We start from the raw sequence: 23,797 nt of genomic DNA, 5'->3' as shown, positions 1-23,797 counted from the left end.
ACAGTTAGAATTCACCAAGTCAAGTATTTCATATATATATATATATATACCGTATTTTCCGCACTATAAGGCGCACCTAAAAACCACAAATTTTCTCAAAAGCTAACAGTGCGCCTTATAACCCGGTGCGCTTTATTACGATTAATTTTCATAAAGTTTCGATCTCGCAACTTCGGTAAACAGCCGCCATCTTTTTTCCCGGTAGAACAGGAAGCGCTTCTTCTTCTACGCAAGCAACCGCCAAGGAAAGCACCCGCCCCCATAGAACAGGAAGCGCTTTAAGCAACCACCCGCCCCCGGAAGAAGAAGAAAAAACGCGCGGATATCACCGTACGTTTCATTTCCTGTTTACATCTGTAAAGACCACAAAATGGCTCCTACAAAGGACAAGGATCCGGTTCATAAAAAGACGCAATCTCTCCATCCGCACACGGATTACTACCGTATTTCACAGCAACTGATATTCCTGTGGAACGGGAGCACGTACGGTGAATATTCGCACCACAGGGAATGAGAAGTCGTCCTTCACTGTGGTTCTAGCTTGCCATGCTAATGGCCAGAAACTTCCTCCCATGGTGATATTCAAAAGGAAGACCTTGCCAAAAGAGACCTTTCCAGCCGGCGTCATCATAAAAGCTAACTCGAAGGGATGGATGGATGAAGAAAAGATGAGCGAGTGGTTAAGGGAAGTTTACGCGAAGAGGCCGGGTGGCTTTTTTCACACAGCTCCGAAGGCGAACACACCTTCACTAAGACGGGCAGATAGCGCCGGTCGACATACGCCAACATCTGCCAGTGGATCGTAAATGCCTGGGCAGATAGTTTCGGTCACAACTGTGGTCCGAGCTTTCCGGAAGGCAGGATTCACAGAACAGCGACACTGAATCCGATGACTTCGACGAGGCGGAGCCGGCCATTTTTGGATCCCACGCTTGCGCAACTTTTCAATTCGGACACCGAAGACGAAGAATTCGAAGGATTTACGAATGAAGAATAACTTCAGAAGGTGAGCGCTATGTTTATTTTGTGTGTTGTGACATTAACGTTCGAGCAACATTATGTTGCTAGTTATTGCTCTACACCATTTTGAATTTTACTATGTTTGTGATTGCACATTTGCGTACATTTTGGGACAGAGTTGTTAGAACGCTGGTTTTCAATATATTATTAAAGTTTGACTGAACTATCTGACTGTTTTTTTGACATTCACTTTAGCGCAGCGTTTTTTTGACATTCACTTTAGCGCAGCGTAGGCGCGGCTTTTAGTCCGGGGCGGCTTATTGGTGGACAAAATTATGAAATATGTAATTCATAGAAGGTGCGGCTAATAATCCGGTGCGCCTTATAGTGCGGAAAATACGGTATATATATATAAGAAATTACAAGTATCTAGGCACAATTTTAGACAATAAATTGACCTTTGATGCCAACACTGACCGTATTTGTCCATCCATCCATCCATCTTCTTCCGCTTATCCGAGGTCGGGTCGCGGGGGCAGCAGCCTAAGCAGGGAAGCCCAGACTTCCCTCTCCCCAGCCACTTCGTCCAGCTCCTCCAGGGGGATCCCGAGGCGTTCCCAGGCCAGCCGGGATATATAGTCTTCCCAACGTGTTCTGGGTCTTCCCCGTGGCCTCCTACCGGTCGGACGTGCCCTAAACACCTCCCTAGGGTGTCATCCTGACCAGATGCCCGAACCACCTCATCTGGCTCCTCTCGATGTGGAGGAGCAGCTGCTTTACTTTGAGCTCCCCCCGGATGACAGAGCGTCTCACCCTATCTCTAAGGGAGAGACCCGCCACCCGGCGGAGGAAGCTCATTTCGGCCGCTTGTACCCGTGATCTTGTCCTTTCGGTCATGACCCAAAGCTCATGACCATAGGTGAGGTTGGGAACGTAGATCGACCGGTAAATCGAGAGCTTTGCCTTCCGGCTCAGCCCCTTCTTCACCACAACAGATCGATACAGCGTCCGCATTACTCTTCCCTCACTTGTGAACAAGACTCCGAGGTACTTGAATTCCTCCACTTGGGGCAAGATCTCCTCCCCAACCCGGAGATGACCGTATTTGTAAGAAGGCCAATCAGAGGCTGTTTTTCTTGAGGAGACCGAGGGGTTTTCAGGTTGATAGGACACTGATGAGGATGTTCTATTCATCTTGTATTGAATCTATTTTAACTTATTCCATCACTTCCTGGTTTGGTAACCTCAGTGTGGCCAATAAAAATAGATTGGGCGGTATAATCAAGGTGTGCCAAAAGATCATAGGCACTACCTTGAACCCCCTGAACCAGATCTGTTAGGCCAGAGTCATCCAGAAGGCAAAGGCAATTCTGGTCAACCCTCAGCACCCTCTCTTCTCAGAGTTTATGCTCTTACCCTCAGGATACAGGTACGCCCCTACTAATAGAAAGGCCAAAAACAACAGATACATAAGATCTTTTGTTCCCTCAGCTGTTGCCTTTATAAATGAGCTTCTTAAAGAAGCTTAGCTGCTATGCAGTCACTTTAGTGGGAAGCGACGTGTGATGATTAGTTTTTATTGTTTTACAAATGTTTTTAGTTTTTAGTTTTGTGGAGAGGCGGGGCCGGCGGTCCGACACCGGGGCCCGCTCCAAGATGGCGGTGAGGGGGCGTGGCCTGCGGACCCGAGTCCAAATGGACTACAGTTGCGTGGGGCGGGCAGCTGGGCACAATCAGATAATCTGTCTGTGTATAAAAGCGTGACAGCCGAGAGAGACGGGGGGAGAGGTGGAGAGCCAGAGGCAAGACGCGGAGCACAGTCCACAGCGAGAGCGAGACGACAAAGACGGAGACGCGGCCGGCTGAAAAGCGGGAAGCGGATCGAGCAGCAGGTGGAGGCGGAGCTGAAAAGCAGCCAGCAAAAGACTTTCTTATATTGAAAAATAAAGAAGTCTAAACCTGCTCCCGACGATGTCGTCCGTTGATGGTCCTGAGAACTCACCCGGAAGCAAGGGTCTTCCACAAGTTTATAGCTCAATGCTTTCATGATGGTTTGTATGTTGTATGTATTGTATGTATTTGTACCTTGTTTTATTGTTGTACCTTGTTTTTACTGTTGTACTTCGTTTTTACTGTTGCACCTTGTTTTTTACTGTTGTACCTTGTTTTACTGTTGAACCTTGTTTTTTAATGACTACTGCTGCAAACCAAATTGCCCCTCGGGGACAATAAAGATTGTCTAAGTCTAAGTCTAAGAAATACTTGACTTTCAGTGAATTCTAGCTATATATATATTTTTATTTTTTATTTTATTATGTATATATATATATATATATATATATATATATATATATATATATATATATATATATATATATATATATATATATATATATATATAAGAGAAATACTCGAATTTCAGTGTTCATTTATTTACACATATACACACACATAACACTCATCTACTCATTGTTGAGTTAAGGGTTGAATTGTCCATCCTTGTTCTATTATCTGTCACTATTTTTCTAACCATGCTGAACACCCTCTCTGATGATGCATTCTGCTTCGTCTCCTTGTTGTGTGCGCAGTTGTGCACTGCACTCTCTAAAAGCCCTAGATGTTATTGTCACATATGCATGTACAGTAGGTGGCAGTATTGTCCTGTTTAAGAGTGTCACAACATTGCTGTTTACGGCAGACGAACTGCTTTACGGTAGACGAAAACGTGACTGCTGTTGTGTTGTTGCCGCGCTGGGAGGACGTTAATGAAACTGCCTAACAATAAACCCACATAAGAAACCAAGAACTCGCCCTCGATCATTCTACAGTTATAACGTGATTGGGCAGGCACGCTGTTTATATTGTGGGAAAGCGGACGTGAAAACAGGCTGTCGATACGTCACTCAGGTCTGGATGGAGCTGGAGGGGGCGTGGCCTCCAGCTCCGCCTGAATTTCGGGAGATTTTCGGGAGAAAATTTGTCCCGGGAGGTTTTCGGGAGAGGCGCTGAATTACGGGAGTCTCCCGGAAAATCCAGGAGGGTTGGCAAGTATGCCTGGGACTGACTGCACTTTGTTCATCCCGGCTGCTGATGATCAATATCGATTATGCTCATGATCAGGCGTTTATTTGCTTTGGTGGTTTTGAAGTTGATTTCCTAACACGCATCACACATGTCACGTTTTTCTTTACAACATGTCCAATAAGGAGTAAAGAAGCAATCCTTCCCTCTTTTCCATAGCAATTACTTACACATTTGTTCACTTCCGCTCCTCAATTTTTAATATAATTTACATCAATGATTTCTAAACACAACAGTTCTATTAATAAATAATTAAGTCAGTTGTGATGCACCCAAGGGGCACACACATATGAGGGGCCGTTAGGGACATTATTCAGAATTACCTCTTACATACACTACTGAAATGCTCTCACATAAACAACTGAAATGTTTTTCTCTCACACACACTACTGAAACACTCTTATACACACTACTGAAACACGCTTATACATACTACTGAAACACTCTTACATACACTACTGAAATGCTCTCACATAAACAACTGAAATGTTTTTCTCTCACAAACCTTACTGAAACACTCTTATACACACTACTGAAACACTGTAACATACACTACTGAAATGCTCTCACGTAAATAACTAAAATGTTTTTCTCTCACAAACCCTACTGAAACACTCTTATACACACTACTGAAACACTCTTACATACACTACTGAAATGCTCTCACATAAACAACTGAAATCTTTTTCTCACACACACACTACTGAAACACTCTTATACACACTACTGAGATGCTTGAAAAGCATTAGATTACGATCTAACAAAGGTCTTAACTCATTCTCTTTCTATGCCACATCAATGTGGAATGCGCTCCCAACAGGTGTAAAAGAAAGGGCATCTCTATCCTCCTTCAAAACCGCAATAAAAGTACACCTCCAGGCAACTTCAACCCTAAACTAACACCCTCCCCGGATTGTTAATAATCAAATGTAGATACTTTTTCTTATGCCTTCTGATCTCTCTCTCTCTCTCTCTCTCTCTCTCTCTCTCTCTCTCTCTCTCTCTCTCTCTCTCTCTCTCTCTCTCTCTCAATGTCCACTACTTGCTGTACATATCCTACCAAGTCAGACCTACACTGTTGCAATGTCCATTTCTCTGTTCTCAATTGTTGATGACTGAAGTGATGATAACAACCAAACGTAACCCCCTGTATTATGATGATAGTATATCTGATGGTATATATCTGTATCATGAATCAATTTAAGTGGACCCCGACTTAAACAAGTTGAAAAACTTATTCGGGTGTTACTATTTAGTGGTCAATTGTACAGAATATGTACTTCACTGTGCAACCAACTAATAAAAGTCTCAATCAATCAATCAAAGTGTGTGTGAGAGAAAAACATTTCAGTTGTTTATGTGAGAGCTTTTCAGTAGTGTATGTAAGAGGTAATTCTGAATAATGTCCCTAACGGCCTCTCATACACACACGCGCACGCGCACAAACACAAACACATGCACACATCATCATCGGCGGTCACTCGAAGCGAGTATGACGATCCTCCTGGTCCGGGGGGTATCCATTTATGGAGGATGCCTGTGCGTGTCTTTGTTTAATGTGGGGAGACTGGGGATCTTTCTGTGTGGAGTTTGCATGTTCTCCCCGTGACTGCGTGAGTTCCCTCCGGGTACTCCGGCTTCCTCCCACCTCCAAAGACATGCACCTGGGGATAAGTTGATTGGCAACACTAAATTGGCCCTAGTGTGTGAATGTGAGTGTGAATGTTGTCTGTCTATCTGTGTTGGTCCTGCGATGAGGTGGCGACTTGTCCAGGGTGTACACCGCCTTCCGCCCGATTGTAGCTGAGATAGGCTCCAGCGCCCCCCGCGACCCCAAAGGGAATAAGCGGTTGAAAATGGATGGATGGATGGAGACCACACGATCCTTGACTAAATCTGTTAGATGCTGAACTCTGATGTTGCTCTGGAGATAAAGATACCAATACCAGTGCCAACTGTGCTGAACTGAGCTTTTATTTGATTTGGTTTGCTGTCATTGTTTTTACTTTCTTTTTGCACTGCAGGATCACAATCTATTGTGGGTTTTTTTTATCTATTATGTTATAATGTATTCATATTAACCTATGCTATTTATGTTATGATCCGTTGTCCGGATCATAGTTTATTTACGTTTTTGATTCACTTGTTGTTTAAGTTCTGTTTCAGCACCCCTGTTTTGTGTCTCCTTGGATGCTATGGTTATTCATTGTGTTCACCTGCCTCTGATTAGTGTTCGGGACGTTCACCTGTTCCCTGGCAATAATCTCGCCTCACTCGGTCTGGTGCTTTTATTTGCTTACAAGTTACGTCGTCTACCCTTTAGCTTGGCCTTATGTTTTTCTTGTCAGCTATTCCATTAGCTCCCCGAGCTATAGGCACGCTTGCTTTTTTTGTTTGTTCCTGCCTGATTTATGAGAATAAATCACTGTCTTACTTGCACCTTTGCCTCCGAAGTTCCTGCTGCGTCTTGGAAGAACAATCTACGCATCACCATGCGTCCTCGACTTAACAATTTATAACCTATTCCATTTATACCCTATTCTATTTACATTATGGACATAATATTGTTCTTGAGGTAATCATTGGACTAAAACTGAGACCTATATGTTATGCCATCTTATGTGTCTCATGTGTGCTGGTATGATGATAAAGTTCCTTGAATCTACATTTTCATACACATTTGATTCAGTCCATATTTTGACATTATTGTTGGTGATAAATCAATTTAAGCAACAACAAGGTTTTGGTAGTGTCCAAGGGGCTTTGACAAAAGCTGCTTCCACTGAATCAAATAGTAATTTATCAAACTGCATGCGGTAGCTCCTCTCTGAGCTGCCACCTTAACGTGGTAGAGGAGTTTGCGTGTCCCAATGATCCTAGGAGCTATGTTGTCCGGGGGCTTCTATGCCCCCTGGTAGGGTCTCCCAAGGCAAACTGGTCCTAGGTGAGGGATCAGACAAAGAGCAGCTCGAAGACCTCTATGAAGAACACGAACAAGGAACCCAGATTTCCCTCGCCCGGACGCGGGTCACCGGGGCCCTCCTCTGGAGCCAGGCCCGGAGGTGTGGCACGATGGCGAGCGCCTGGTGGCCGGGCCTGCCCCATGGGGCCCGGCCGGGCACAGCCCGAAGAGGCAACGTGGGTCCCCCCTCCAATGGGCTCACCACCCATAGCAGGGGTCATAGAGGTCGGGTGCGATGTGAGCTGGGCGGAAGCCGAAGGCAGGGCACTTGGCGGTCCGATCCTCGGCTACAGAAGCTAGCTCTTGGGACGTGGAACGTCACCTCGCTGGGGGGGAAGGAGCCTGAGCTAGTGCGTGAGGTGGAGAAGTTCCGGCTAGATATAGTCGGACTCACTTCGACGCACAGCAAGGGCTCTGGAACCAGTTCTCTTGACAGGGGCTGGACTCTCTTCCACTCTGGCGTTGCCAGCAATGAGAGGCGACGGGCTGGGGTGGCAATTCTTGTTTCCCCTCGGCTCAAAGCCTGCACGTTGGAGTTCAACCCGGTGGACGAGAGGGTAGCCTCCCTCCGCCTTCGGGTGGGGGGACGGGTCCTGACTGTTGTTTGCGCTTACGCGCCCAACGGCAGTTCAGATTACCCACCCTTTTTGGATTCACTCGAGGGAGTACTGGAGAGTGCTCCCCCGGGTGATTCCCTCGTTCTACTGGGGGACTTCAACGCTCATGTTGGCAACGACAGTGAAACCTGGAGAGGCGTGATTGGGAAGAATGGCCGCCCGGATCTGAACCCGAGTGGTGTTTTGTTATTGGACTTTTGTGCTCGTCACGGATTGTCAATAACAAACACCATGTTCAAACATAAGGGTGTCCATATGTGCACTTGGCACCAGGACACCCTAGGCCGCAGTTCCATGATCGACTTTGTAGTTGTGTCATCGGATTTGCGGCCTCATGTTTTGGACACTCGGGTGAAGAGAGGGGCGGAGCTTTCTACCGATCACCACCTGGTGGTGAGTTGGCTGCGATGGTGGGGGAGGATGCCGGACAGACCTGGCAGGCCCAAACGCATTGTGAGGGTTTGCTGGGAACGTCTAGCAGAGTCTCCTGTCAGAGAGAGTTTCAATTCCCACCTCCGGAAGAACTTTGAACATGTCACGAGGGAGGCGCTGGACATTGAGTCCGAGTGGACGATGTTCCGTACCTCTGTTGTCGGGGCGGCCGATTGGAGCTGTGGCCGCAGGGTAGTTGGTGCCTGTCGTGGCGGTAATCCTAGAACCCGTTGGTGGACACCGGCGGTGAGGGATGCCGTCAAGCTGAAGAAGGAGTCCTATCGGGTTCTTTTGGCTCATGGGACTCCTGACGCAGCAGACAGGTACCGACAGGCCAAGCGGTGTGCGGCTTCAGCGGTCGCGGAGGCAAAAACTCGGACATGGGAGGAGTTCGGTGAGGCCATGGAAAAAGACTTCCGGACGGCTTCGAAGCAATTCTGGACCACCATCCGCCGCCTCAGGAAGGGGAAGCAGTGCAGTGTCAACACCGTGTATGGTGGGGATGGTGCTCTGTTGACCTCGACTGCGGATGTTGTGGATCGGTGGAGAGAATACTTCGAAGACCTCCTCAATCCTACCAGCACGTCTTCCTATGAGGAGGCAGGGCCTGGGGAATCTGTGGTGGGCTCTCCTATTTCTGGGGCTGAGGTTGCCGAGGTAGTTAAAAAGCTCCTCGGTGGCAAGGCCCCGGGGGTGGATGAGATCCGCCCGGAGTTCCTTAAGGCTCTGGATGTTGTGGGGCTGTCTTGGTTGACAAGACTCTGCAACATCGCGTGGACATCGGGGGCGGTACCTCTGGATTGGCAGACCGGGGTGGTGGTTCCTCTCTTTAAGAAGGGGAACCGGAGGGTGTGTTCCAACTATCGTGGGATCACACTCCTCAGCCTTCCCGGTAAGGTCTATTCAGGTGTACTGGAGAGGAGGCTACGCCGGATAGTCGAACCTCGGATTCAGGAGGAACAGTGTGGTTTTCGTCCTGGTCGTGGAACTGTGGACCAGCTCTATACTCTCGGCAGGGTCCTTGAGGGTGCATGGGAGTTTGCCCAACCAGTCTACATGTGCTTTGTGGACTTGGAGAAGGCATTCGACCGTGTACCCCGGGAAGTCCTGTGGGGAGTGCTCAGAGAGTATGGGGTAACGGACTGTCTTATTGTGGCGGTTCGCTCCCTGTATAATCGGTGTCAGAGCTTGGTCCGCATTGCCGGCAGTAAGTCGGACACGTTTCCAGTGAGGGTTGGACTCCGCCAGGGCTGCCCTTTGTCACCGATTCTGTTCATAACCTTTATGGACAGAATTTCTAGGCGCAGTCAGGGCGTTGAGGGTATCTGGTTTGGTGGCTGCAGGATTAGGTCTCTGCTTTTTGCAGATGATGTGGTCCTGATGGCTTCATCTGGCCAAGATCTTCAGCTCTCACTGGATCGGTTCGCAGCCGAGTGTGAAGCGACTGGGATGAGAATCAGCACCTCCAAATCCGAGTCCATGGTTCTCGCCCGGAAAAGGGTGGAGTGCCATCTCCGGGTTGGGGAGGAGATCTTGCCCCAAGTGGAGGAGTTCAAGTACCTCGGAGTCTTGTTCACGAGTGAGGGAAGAGTGGATCGTGAGATCGACAGGCGGATCGGTGCGGCATCTTCAGTAATGCGGACGCTGTATCGATCCGTTGTGGTGAAGAAGGAGCTGAGCCAGAAGGCAAAGCTCTCGATTTACCGGTCGATCTACGTTCCCATCCTCACCTATGGTCATGAGCTTTGGGTCATGACCGAAAGGACAAGATCACGGGTACAAGCGGCCGAAATGAGTTTCCTCCGCCGGGTGGCAGGGCTCTCCCTTAGAGATAGGGTGAGAAGCTCTGCCATCCGGGGGGAGCTCAAAGTAAAGCCGCTGCTCCTCCATATCGAGAGGAGCCAGATGAGGTGGTTCGGGCATCTGGTCAGGATGCCACCCGAACGCCTCCCTCGGGAGGTGTTTCGGGCACGTCCGACCGGTAGGAGGCCACGGGGAAGACCCAGGACACGTTGGGAAGACTATGTCTCCCGGCTGGCCTGGGAACGCCTCGGGATCCACCGGGAGGAGCTGGACGAAGTGGCTGGGGAGAGGGAAGTCTGGGCTTCCCTGCTTAGGCTGCTGCCCCCGCGACCCGACCTCGGATAAGCGGAAGAAGATGGATGGATGGATGGATGCATGGGGTAGCTGTCGTCCATTGGAGGTATAATTAGTGGAAAAGGTTAAAAAATGACATTGTGTTAGTTGATTTTCACTACTTTATTCAGTATCAAACCCGACAGGGTCTAACCAGACAGGCGATAGCGTTAGGAAACAAGCCAAAAAAAAAAAGGGTCATTAGCTCTTTGTCCAGCGCAACTCTTAAGGCGTCAGGGATTGAGGTTTTAAACACCCACAGGTCACAAGTACACCTCTTATCAGCCAATCCCAGGGGCAGCACCCGAGTGAGTCTATGCATGTAGATATGGTCGGGTGCAAGAATTGCTTTGAATGCATGATTGTCGGTGTCACATGAGAGCATGTGGGAACATTAAATAAACGCACAATCTGTTGGGATTCCATCCCATCCCAGCAGATGAAGAAACATTGTTGACAATGTTGTGCTTTGTAAGACGATTGCTGCATGAGGCTGCGCAAGGCGGCCATTAAAACAACAGTAGGTACCAGCAGCAGGATGATCAGTCAGCACTTTGCAAGATTAAGAGGCAGCAAAGCAAAGCAGTCACAAAAAGCTCACACATGCATCGAAACAGACAAATGGACCTCAGGGGTCCGAACATTTTCAAACACAGTCACCGCCTCCCTGCACTACACGTCAAACATCAGACCACCGTTCTATCGATCTCTGCTCTGATCCATACCTGTGACAGGTGATCAATGAAGGAGGCCATTGCGATAAAAAGTGACCGCCGGGCCTTTTACCACGTCCAACAATGACTGCGTGGAAGAGGAAATAGACACCGAGCTTTAACTTGCTTGACTTGCATTCTCTTTGTTTATTACCAGGAATTGCATCAGGATCAGTCATGTCAGCAGTGTGTCCCCATTGGGCGCAATGACTGATGATGAATATTGATCAAGTCTGTGCGGAGGAGAGGAAGTGTCATTTCAGGTGGAACAAGACGTGTACTTGAAAGCAAGGATCCAGTGCATTTTAAGAACCCTAACCTCCATTGTTCTCTTATGAAATATAAAACATACCTTATTTTTTTGGGAATTTTGCCTATCGTTCACAATCATTATTAAACACATAACGACGGATATAGTCAGGTCGGGCTTATACCGCCACGGGTAAGATGTACCCCCGTGCTACCTGCCGCATTCGGGCAGATAGGGCTCGTAAACCTGGTAAGGCAGCCCATCTAGGAGAAGGAAATCTCCAATCTCAAAACCACTGCTGCCTTGCGGTCAACCCACTTGAGGGTAAGGCTAAGGGAGTAAAACCCGACAGAAAATCAGGAGCCGAAGTCCTGAAGGCGGTTTGATGTTGTAGCGTCATTCCGGCAACTCCTGCGGCGTCGCTGGTGCCAAGTTGTATCGACACTCGTCGCTCCCTTGGATCCACCAGCCATGCGGAGAGGTGGGGCTTGCTGCCTGGACAACAGTTTGCCCTCCATAGTTCCATGCCCAGGCCATGTAGATCCACTGGAGAGGTCCACTGGAGAGGTTACTCCAGCAGATACAGGTTCTAAGCCCATCCGATTGGCGAAAGAAACAGGTGCCAGGGGCCATCTCCGTCCGTGGGAGGGACCATCCCAGTGAGACCCCCCCCCCTTTTTGGATCTACCCCTATGGAAGGATGCCGACGACGACGGATGGACATTTTTTTAAATGCATTCTAAATATATATATATACATGTAAATAAAAGTCCGCTTATAGCGTAGCCAATGGGAGCTCCATTAATCCGCACATAAAATCCAATAAATGACCATTCAAAAAGTGCCAACAATACTCCATTTACGTTAAGTGACTTGAATATTAACCAAGTATTAGTGGTATTGTTATTACAAGCGCTAACGTGGACAATCTATTTATAGCAGCGCCGTGATCACTACCATGTGTACCTATGTTTACATCATCGAGTGGTCTGCTGCTTCCTTGCTCCCTCTAAGTCTATTGTAGATCATAAATCATGTATCCCACCTGAAAAGTAAATGACTGAGAATATATTTCGAGAAGTTGGGACACTTTAACAGCCATTTCAGGACCTGGAACTGGCGAAAACAACACCAAAAGCGTTTGTTTCCTCTCTGCGTTTTTTAAAATCAATATGACACATATGCGGTCCTCTCCAAGGTTTCTCATAGTCATTCACATCGACGTCCCACTGGGGTGAGTTTTTCCTTGCCCTTATGTGGGCTCTGTACCGAAGATGTCGTTGTGGCTTGTGCAGCCCTTTGAGACACTTGTGATTTAGGGCTATATAAATAAACATTGATTGATTGATTGATTTGAATTCAAGAAAGAACTCATCGCACATGAGTAATAGGCTTGTCGTAGTCAGAAGGTAGTCTTTGCAAAGAAGGTAACTAACTAAATGTGCCAGTCTTTTTTTTTTATTGGGTTTTACAAAGTGTTTAAACTTGAAGTATTGTACTAAACCTAATCCAAGGCCCTGGGGCTAAGATGTTTTAAGGTCAGAAGTTTAAGAACATATGATATGAAAAAAAAAAGTGTTTTGATTTATTTTTAGTGCAAAATAACAAAATTAACAAACAAAAAAACCCACTGTAGGGTAACCCCTGCTTTAACGTGACATGGACATGGACAAGGATCAAACCCTTATGTAACACTTGTTCTAGTGCTGCACCATTATAAATATGACGGTGTCACACATTAAATGCATCCATTTAATAAAGTCAAACACAAACAAGGCAACAGGAGAAGTATCCTACACTTCTCTTTTGTAAAGCAAATCTGTACTGCAAATATGGGCATCTAAATCAACAATGTAATTTGCCTGAGCGGCTGGACAGGACATATTAAAAAAAAAATATATATATATATATATTTGATGAGTTTGTTAGGGTGATGGTATTTGTCACCACATTTTACATAAAGCACGCTGTTATTTATTCATTGACATTTTACAAGCTTTGTTTTTGTGTCTCAGGGATTGGTCAATAAGTTTGGACACCCCTGACCTAAGCCATCAACCTGAAGCCACTTGTACAGTAACACACACTGACCCCTGCTGGACAGACGCAGTAATTCATCTCACAGATGTAAAACAGTAGGAGTCTTTACTGTCAGCAGTTCCATTTCCATTGTTGATTTTCTGCTCCAGCAAGCCAAAGTAGCACAGCCTCGTCTCGGCGCGCCGTGTGATGGACAGTGTAGATCCTGGCAAGCACGCCGACCATCTTACCTTCCCGCTCGCACGCACAACTACATGCGCTTGTGAGACATTTTTAGAACATGATAAATAGAGCGAGTATACAGTATGTTGTTTGTCAGATGCATGTTAGCACGAGGCAAAACTGCAAATGCTAAACCCTTCACTGTCCTGTTTCCTCGGCAACAAGCCATCTATTCTTAAAGTGATAGGTCAACCTCAATACTCCTGTTTATGACGATACTGCTAAAGGTGACACTACAAACAATATACTATCAATAATGATATTGTGGTACTATACATCCTTAAGTTATTTCATTTTGTAATAAGACTGCATTATAGTAGTTTTTTTTATTTTGTGGCCTATTTCCTGGTTATGCTGATTATTTTTAATGCAAAGGCACAATGTTTTTGGAGGAATTATAAGGCAGAGCTACCTTTGAGAGGAATAATTGTACCATGGCCAAACCCGCACATGGGAACTCACTCCTTCTGCCAGTTATTAAAGGCCTACTGAAACCCACTACTACCGACCACGCAGTCTGATAGTTTATATATCAATGATGAAATCTTAACATTGCAACACATGCCTATACGGCCGGTTTAGCTTACTAAAGTGCAATTTTAAATTCCGCGCGACATATCCTGCTGAAAACGTCTCGGTATGATGACGTCTGCGCGTGACGTCACGGATTGTGGAGGACATTTTGGGACAGCATGGTGGCCAGCTATTAAGTTGTCTGTTTTCATCGCAAAATTCCACAGTATTGTGGACATCTGTGTTGGTGAATCTTTTGCAATTTGTTCAATGAACAATGGAGACAGCAAAGAAGAAAGCTGTAGGTGGGAAGCGGTGTATTGCGGCAGGTGTTGTGCCGGATACCGCACCCCCGCCGTAGAATGCACCCCCTGACTGTTGTGCCGGATAACACAGCCGGTGTTTCATTGTTTACATTCTCGGAAGATGACAGTCAAGCTTTACCATTGGCCTGTGGAGAACTGGGACAACAGAGACTCTTACCAGGAGGACTTTGAGTTGGATGCGCAGACACGGTACCGTGAGTACGCATGCAGCTGCGGCTTCAAAACATTTGATCGCTTTACCGTACGTGCGTGCCGCTATGTGCATGTCACGTACGTAACTTTGGGGACTTTGGGGAAATATATGTGCTGTATGAACTTTGGGGAGGTGAACGGTACTTTGGGCTGTGGGATTGAGTGTGTTGTGCAGGTGTTTGAGTTGTATTGGCGGGTTATATGGACGGGAGGGGGGAGGTGTTTGGTATGCGGGATTAATTTGTGGCATACTAAATATAAGCCTGGTTGTGTTGTGGCTAATAGAGTATATGGGGGACGGCGTGGCGAAGTTGGTAGAGTGGGAGGGTTGCTGGTTACTGGGGTTCAATCCCCACCTTCTACCATCCTCGTCACGTCCGTTGTGTCCTTGGGCAAGACACTTCACCCTTGCTCCTGATGGGTGCTGGTTTGCGCCTTGCATGGCAGCTCCCGCCATCAGTGTGTGAAGGTGTGTGTGAATGGGTGAATGTGGAAATACTGTCAAAGCGCTTTGAGTACCTTGAAGGTAGAAAAGCGCTATACAAGTAAAACCCATTTATCATTTATTATATATATATATATATATATGTCTTGTGTTTATTTACTGTTTTAGTCATTCGCAGCTGAATATCAGGTCCCACCCGCCTCTCACAGCATCTTCCCTATCTGAATCGCTCCCACTGCCCTCTAGTCCTTCACTCTCACTTTCCTAATCCACAAATCTTTCATCCTCGCTCAAATTAATGGGGAAATTGTCGCTTTCTCGGTCCGAATCGCTCTCGCTGCTGGTGGCCATGATTGTAAACAATGTGCGGATGTGAGGAGCTCCACAACCTGTGACGTCACGCGCATATCGTCTGCTACTTCCGTTACAGGCAAGGCTTTTTTATCAGCGACCAAAAGTTGCAAACTTTAGCGTCGATGTTCTCTACTAAATAATTTCAGCAAAAATATGGCAATATCGCGAAATGATCAAGTATGACACATAGAATGGACCTGCTATCCCCGTTTAAATAAGAAAAATCACATTTCAGTAGGCCTTTAAGCTGTGCATAAAATCCATCCTTGGTTTGGTCGTCTGCAATGTTGGTAAGTATGACTAAGCCACAAATACAGAGAGATGCCCACAAGAACTTTGCACTACAAAAATAACGAGAAAGACACACAAAGTCAAAGCCCATGTTGCACACGTGAAACATAGGCACCTCAAATATTTGATGCAATCGCTTCTCCTGCCTCGTTATTAATGATAACCATCACCTTACATTATAACCAGAACAACTCAAAATAGTCTACAATCAGCATGAATATGAAGGACTAAACCATGTTTTCAGTGCAGTATGGAGCCTCCAGTAACACACAAGAAGACAACCAAGTTTCTTATGGAGTTCACGTTATTTGCCAAATAATACCTCGTGCAACATGCTCTGCCTGTGCCCGTTATACAGGTCAGTCTATCAATCATATACCTTAATAAGCTATATAGCTTATGTGAACAAAAATGCATTTTTCCAGACCTAAGCTATTAACGTGGCACTGTGCTGCACTCACTCATTTGCTTCAGGTTTCCATGGAAACTAAATAGCTTGCGATGTATGTGTGTGTTTTTTTTTTGTATGTTTTGTTTGGTTTTTTTTTTATCGTGTTGTATCAACAATTCAGCACACACACTTTCTACAAAAAGTCCATTTTTATCTGCGACTGAAATGAACTGCTGGCTTTGCGCACAAACAGCAGAGCGAGAAAAAGCGTGGGCATTCACACTCTTCCTCAGCACGCTCGGAAACATCCCTGCATCACGTGACATCACGAGGATGTGGTTGCCAGGTGAAATGAGAGATATTCCAAATGTGGGATGTGTGGGTGTTGGAGGGCTTTAAAATAGTAACACGGCACACACACACACACACACACACACACACACACACACACACACACACACACACACACACACACAATATTGTATTTGTTACCTTCTTGAGACCTCCGAAAAATGCCTACCTCTTTAGGACCACCCTTTGTAGATAGATATATGAAGATTTTCATTTACAACATTAATAATATATACATACTATGTAAATGTAAAAAAGATAAACGTTTAGTTGTAATTGGTTTTTACTCTATTATTTACTTCAAGTTATTACAGTATGTCTCTATCTGCATATTTATTTATTTTTTAATTAATTTTGGCTAAAGGGGGCACATTTCAATTTCTTACACACACTTGTTATTACATATGTTGGCCAGAAGGGGAGAACTTAATTTTTTTTTACATACACTTGTTATTTCATATGTTGACCAGAGGGAGAGCACTTTTAAAACTGACACACAGTCAATTTGAAAAATCCCTCCTTTTTGGGACCACCCTAATTTTGATAGATTTCACCACCAGGGGTGCAAATGAGATATTCTCTAATAGATGCGATGGTTTTCCGTATTGGGACCATGATTTCTTGTTCACCGGTCCTCATATGGAAGGTACTTTTCCTTGTTGATGTCTCAAGAAGGGTAGGAATAGAATACACACACACACACACACACACACACACACACACACACACACACACACGCACACACACACACACACACACACACACACACACACACACACACACACACACACACACACACACGACAATACCAGTAAGTACTTTGAATTGTAATCTGATTACGGTATTAAAAATTAGTGACAGATCATTCATGTATATATGTTACTGCCACCTAAACTCATTGTTATTATAAATTGTTGTATCAAAATAAGAAATACATTGAATGAAGAATTTAGAAAAGAGTGTCTTTGTGACAATGTGGTATGATGTTATTTTAGCTTCCAGACATATTCACACGGACTCTGACAGTCTTTTCAACTTTTACACTCAATTCCAACAGTGATATCCTCTCTCCAATGACACAACACTTTCTCATTCTTAACCATGTCACGTTAAGACTCGATATATTCACGAACATGGGAACTCTGAACACTTCTCGACACAGATGTAAGTTAAAGCTGAGTGTATTTGCTGCTTCAGGTGTTCTGTTGAAAGAACTATCAGTTGTTATTCCTTTTTAAACGGTGATAAAAATAAATATGTAGAATAGCATTATTTCCGTCAATGTGAACTTCCTCACGATGTGTCTAAATGCTTACCGGTCAGAGAATACAATGAAATAAATATCATTTGAAAGAACATGGGAAATAGATGACTGCTGGTTAGTTCATTATTACAGTAACACAACAGTTGAAAAAAATAATGACTACATCTAGAGTGTAGGCAGTGCTGTTAAGTTTATTTGTCTACAAGAATGAGTGTAGAATGTAGAAACTTTGAGACATGATGCAGCTGATCTGATAATAAACTAGTTTGAGAAGAATGTTTTTGTTTCATTCATAAGACTACTGTACTTTTCAGTTTTGTAAATATCGACCAATGTAATGTATCAACACTCATCACAACACTATTTAGTGTTTCATTTAGTAACTGTGCAAACTGACAGTTCCACACACGGCTGTAGGATCAGTGTTGTGCTGCACAGACACACAATAGAAAAACGACAATCCTCTGTCCTATGTGTACGTTTCAACATATTTGGATAGTTAGAAATGAAAAATATTAGACATCTATTCAGCAGCATAATCTTATAGCTACTAGAGGACTTTAGGGCTGATTAAAATAAATTAATTTGATGCGTTTTGGCGTCCTTCAGTATTTTTTTTTACTGACGTTTGTTTTTTTCATACAAAATATATATCATTAAAATATCTCTTATATGAAAAACACTTCTTGATGTATGCATTTTTGCGTATTGAGCGGTGTTAGTGCAGCCTCTCTCTCCAAAGCACCTTCAGTGGTAAAAAGGAAAACAAATGGTGTCAATGTACAAACCCCAAAACCAGTAAAGTTGGCACATTATGTAAATTGTAAATAAAAACAGAATACAATGATTTGCAAAATCCTTTTCAACCTATATTCAATTGAATAGACTGCAATGACAAGATACTTAACGTTCAAACTGGAAAACGTTGTTATTTTTTGCAAATATTAGCTCATTTGGAATTTGATGCCTGCAACATGTTTCAAAAAAGCTGGCACAAGTACCAAAAAAGACTGAGAAAGTTGAGGAATGCTCATCGAACACTTATTTGGAACGTCCCACAGGTGAACAGGCTATTTGGGAACAGGTGGGTGCCATGATTGGGTATAAAAGCAGCTTCCATGAAATGGTCAGTCATTCACAAACAAGGATGGGGCGAGGGTCACTACTTTGAGAACAAATGCGTGAGCAAATTGTCGAACGGTTTAAGAACAACATTTCTCAACGAGTTATTGCAAGAAATTTATAGATTTCTCCATTTACGGTCCGTAATATCATCAAAATGTTCCGAGAATCTGGAGAAATCACTGCACATAAGCGGCAAGGCTGAAAACCAACATTGAATGCCCATGACCTTGGAACCCTCAGGCGGTTCTGCATCAAAAACCGACATCAGTGCGTAAAGGATATCACCTCATGGGCTCAGGAACACTTCAGAAAACCACTGTCAGTCACTACAGTTTGTCGCTACATCTGTAAGTGCAAGCTAAAACTCTACTATGCAAAGCCAAAGCCATTTATCAACAACACCCAGAAACGCTGCCGACTTCGCTGGGCCCCAGCTCATCTAAGATGGACTGATGCAAAGTGGAAAAGTGTTCTGTGGTCTGACGAGTCCACAATTCAAATTGTTTTTGGAAACTGTGGACGTTAACAACGAGGAAAAGAACCATCCGGATTGTTATAGGCGCAAAGTTCAAAAGCCAGCATCTGTGATGTTATGGGGGTGTATTAGTGCCCAAGGCATGGGTAACTTACACATCTGTGAAGGCACCATTAATGCTGAAAGGTACATACAGGTTTTGGAGCAACATGTGTTGCCATCCGAACAACATTATCATTGACGCCCCTGCTTATTTCAGCAAGACAATGCCAAGCCACGTGTTGCATCAATGTGGCTTCATAGTAAAAGAGTGCGGGTACTAGACTGGCCTGCCTGTAGTCCAGACCTGACTCCCATTGAAAATGTGTGGCGCATTATGAAGCCTAAAATACCACAACGGAGACCCCCGGACTGTTGAACAACTTAAGCTGTACATCAAGCAAGAATGGGAAATAATTCTACCTGAGAAGCACAGGAAAAAAGTGTTTGAGCATGATGGAACAACGTATACACATGATGCCCCCTTCACATTTATGACTGCCCCCTCATTTATGCTAACCGGCCCTACATTCCACCAGGTTTTATTTACCGTTTGCAGGAAAAGCACGCACTCTCCAAAAAAAATGCAATGAAAAGCGCCACCAGATGGCAGTAAAAGCCAAGCTGTAAGTGATCACTGTGCTCTCAGGGACTGACTGCACAGTTTACACAGTCTATTAATGAGCTGACATTGTTTTTTTAAAGCCTTATTCAACCAAGGGAGGAAAATACACGTTTCTGGGACGGGTTGGGGCACTTTAATTTGGGACTTTGGGGTGATTTATTTTACCAGAAGTGTTCCCAAAAGGGTTGGGGTCTATCTAAAAAAAGGACCGACTGCCCCTAAATATCCCAAAAGTCACCGAACAGTCCTTAGGACATGTCACACCCCTGTGACTCTTTTGGACTCGTCTTTTTCCCCCCCGTGTGTATAGTGTTTTAATTCCTGTCCAGTACTCTTATTTTGTAGTAGTCACTTACCTGATGTACAGTTGTGGTCAAAAGTTTACACAGGCCCGGCCCTAATCAATCTGGCGCCCTAGGCAAGATTTTAGGTGGCGCCCCCCCACATCGGCAGTGAAGTGTATATACTCACAAGAACCCGAATAGCTTTGTCTTTGACCTTTTTTTTTTACTTACAACTATACCTAATATATAAAGGGGTGGAAAAGTGACTATTACCTGCAGGGCAAACATTAGCTAACCAGAAGGCAATAATGTAAACAAAAAACACCTGCTTAAAAGATCTAATACAAATGTCCCTGAGGAATGTAAGGTGGGAGTACTGTAATTACCTAACGTTACATTATTATTTTTCATAACAATTTAGCCCCCTCCACAATATTAACCCGACGTTAAAACAGAACTAGCTATTTATTGATTAGCAATTGCCGAATCATGTAACATTAGCTTAATGCTAAAAAGCCAGGTTACTATCACATTCTGTAACAGACAAATAATTTCATGTAGGCTAACGTTACCTACCTGCTACCTCTGTCTTTTCTCGTTTCTCCTCTTCTTTTCTCTTTTTTCTTCCCTGGGCACCTGACAGTTTTGGCCGTTTTGACATCTTGTGTTGATTTTTTGATGTGGTGACGTCCAAAAAGAGTCATGATACGGGAAGGGAGGGGGCGGGGGGGGGGCGTAATGTTGTAACAAATAATATTTCTATTAAATAGGCTTTACTTTGCATTTTAATTAACGTGAGATTATTTTTTGTATTTAGAAATAATAGCAACAACTTTTTTTTTCTTTTTTTTTTTTCTCCAACATTTGTGGCACTGGCATGGTGCCCCCTGATGGACGGCGCCCTTAGCATTTGCCTATACGGCCTATGCCACGGGCCGGCCCTGAGTTTACATACACTTGTAAAGAACATAATGTCATGGCTGTCTTGAGTTTCCAATAATTTCTACAACTCTTATTTTTTTGTGATAGAGTGATTGGAGAACATACTTGTTGGTCACAAAAAACATTCATGAAGTTTGGTTCTTTTATGAATTTATTATGGGTCTACTGAAAGTTTGACCGCACCTGCTGGGTCAAAAGTATACATACAGCAATGTTAATATTGGGTTACATGTCCCTTGGCAAGTTTCACTGCAATAAGGCGCTTTTGGTAGCCATCCACAAGCTTCTGGTTGAATTTTTGACCACTCCTCTTGACAAAATTGGTTCAACTAAATTTGTTGGTTTTCTGACATGGACTTGTTTCTTCAGCATTGTCCACACATTTAAGTCAGGACTTTGGGAAGGCCATTGTAAAACCTTAATTCTAGCCTGATTTAGCCATTTCTTTACCACTTTTGACGTGTGTTTGGGGTCATTGTCCTGTTGGAACACCCAACTGCGCCCAAGACCCAACCTCCGGGCTGATGATTTTAGGTTGTCCTGAAGAATTTGGAGGTAATCCTCCTTTTTCATTGTCCCATTTATTCTCTGTAAAGCACCAGTTCCATTGGCAGCAAAACAGACCCCGCGTATAATGGTGCCACACCCATGCTAGACGGTAGACATGGTGTTTCTGGGATTAAAGGCTTCACCTTTTCTCCTCCAAACATATTGCTGGGTATTGTGGCCAAACAGCTCAATTTGTGTTTCATCTGACATCACATGGACAAAGATAAGACCTTCTGGAGGAAAGTTCTGTGGTCAGATGAAACAAAAATTGAGCTGTTTGGCCACAATACCCAGCAATGTGTTTGTATGTCCACTGAAAAATGGCTCCCACACCTGGCATTGACTGGCAACCGGGATACACCTGTTCCTGGTTACCAATCAGTCTGTCTGGCCCTGTCTTCCTGACAGCGTGGTATCATTGCCTTGCCTAATACCAAGTGCTTTGCTATGCTATGCTTTTTGTCGATGTACTGTTTATTTTTCTCCCAAAATAAGGTCTGTGTCTTGTGCCCTTATTAGCTGCACTCGCCTTCTTTTGTTATTTTTTTTCACTCCTAGTTACATGTTCTCCCACTCTCTCCTGAGTGCGTTTTCTTTTGTTTGTATTAAATAATATTATTTCTACTCACCATATGTCGCCCGTCTGCTGCATCTTGGGGTCACGCCGCTAAAGCTGCATCCTTGCTCGTGACAGGACCCAAACTACACCAGGAAGGACGTTCTTCCCCTAAAGATCCCAAAGGCCCCCAATTAGTCCTCAGGACCCAAAGTACCCAAAAAAGGGCCAGCTTAAACCTAAAGGTCCCAAATTTTGAAGAAGCCAGGGAGGGCCCTTTTGTGTGCATTTCTGGAGTTGTGGGCCTCCCCACTTAATCTTTGAGACCACTTGGGTTTTTTGGGACCTTCCCTGACACCTCCAGTGCCTAAATTCGTTCAATCCGGTCCTTGTCGATCAAGGGTGTCCCAAGTGCGGCCCAGGGGCAATTTGCAGCCCGTAGCTTGATTTTTATTGGCCCGCGACACATTCTAAAGAAAATTATGATTGCTAAATTACACAAAAAAACCAATAAGGGACCAAATCCCCCCTAAATGGGACCTGAAAACTAAAATGGCCAACAACTTGTGCGTCTCACTGTATATCATCTTTGATGATTTCCGTGCCTCCTGTCATGATGAACATGTAAACTATTTTTTTGCGAGATATAGTAAGTTTGATTGTGCTAAAGCTCTCAAAATAATTTGTAGTTGGCAGTATGATAACAATATTAGTAAATATTATATACAGTACAATGATGATAAGAAGACATTTTACATCTTTGAGAGGGTTGAATTAGGTAAGGCAAGCTAAGTTTATTTGAGAGCAGAAATAAAAATAATATCCTTCTGAAGATAATCATAAACTGTGTTTGATGGATAAGTGTCATGATCTGAAGCAGCATTGGAAGTAGAAGTAGAAGTCCTCTCTCTCATGATAAAAGATATATATTAATATTTTAATCACCTCATAAGCAACTGTAGTTGTTTGTTCTACAAACCCCGTTTCCATATGAGTTGGGAAATTGTGTTAGATGTAAATATAAACGGAATACAATGATTTGCAAATCCTTTTCAACCCATATTCAGTTGAATATGCTACAAAGACAACATATTTGATGTTCAAACTGATAAACATTTTTTTTTTGCAAATAGAATTTGATGCCAGCAACACGTAACAAAGAAGTTGGAAAAGGTGGCAATAAATACTAATAAAGTTGAGGAATGCTCATCAAACACTTGTTTGGAACATCCCACAGGTGAACAGGCAAATTGGGAACAGGTGGGTGCCATGATTGGGTATAAAAACAGCTTCCCAAAAAATGCTCAGTCTTTCACCAGAAAGGATTGGGCGAGGTACACCCCTTTGTCCACAACTGTGTGAGCAAATAGTCAAACAGTTTAAGAACAACGTTTCTCAAAGTGCAATTGCAAGAAATTTAGGGATTTCAACATCTACGGTCCATAATATCATCAAAAGGTTCAGAGAATCTGGAGAAATCACTCCACGTAAGCGGCATGGCCGGAAACCAACATTGAATGACTGTGACCTTCGATCCCTCAGACGGCACTGTATCAAAAACCGACATCAATCTCTAAAGGATATCACCACATGGGCTCAGGAACACTTCAGAAAAACACTTTCACTAAATACAGTTGGTCGCTACATCTGTAAGTGCAAGTT

At 44.3% G+C, this 23,797-nt stretch overlaps 1 protein-coding gene across 1 annotated transcript in view; it reads right to left on the bottom strand.

The window, feature by feature from the left end:
* gabra2b (gamma-aminobutyric acid type A receptor subunit alpha2b) overlaps positions 1 to 22,308 on the bottom strand; it is a 154,555-nt gene extending 132,247 nt beyond the window's left edge. The window contains exon 1 of the mRNA XM_061929355.1: positions 22,209 to 22,308. Coding sequence (XP_061785339.1) covers positions 22,209 to 22,231 — 23 coding nt within the window. The 5' untranslated portion in view covers positions 22,232 to 22,308. The remainder of the gene's footprint in view (positions 1 to 22,208) is intronic.
* Between the last annotated feature and the right edge of the window lie 1,489 nt (positions 22,309 to 23,797).

Source organism: Nerophis lumbriciformis, linkage group LG34, assembly GCF_033978685.3.
Source record: "Nerophis lumbriciformis linkage group LG34, RoL_Nlum_v2.1, whole genome shotgun sequence".
Classification (NCBI taxonomy): Eukaryota; Metazoa; Chordata; class Actinopteri; order Syngnathiformes; family Syngnathidae; genus Nerophis; species Nerophis lumbriciformis.
This window is presented reverse-complemented; position numbering and strand designations above follow the sequence as displayed.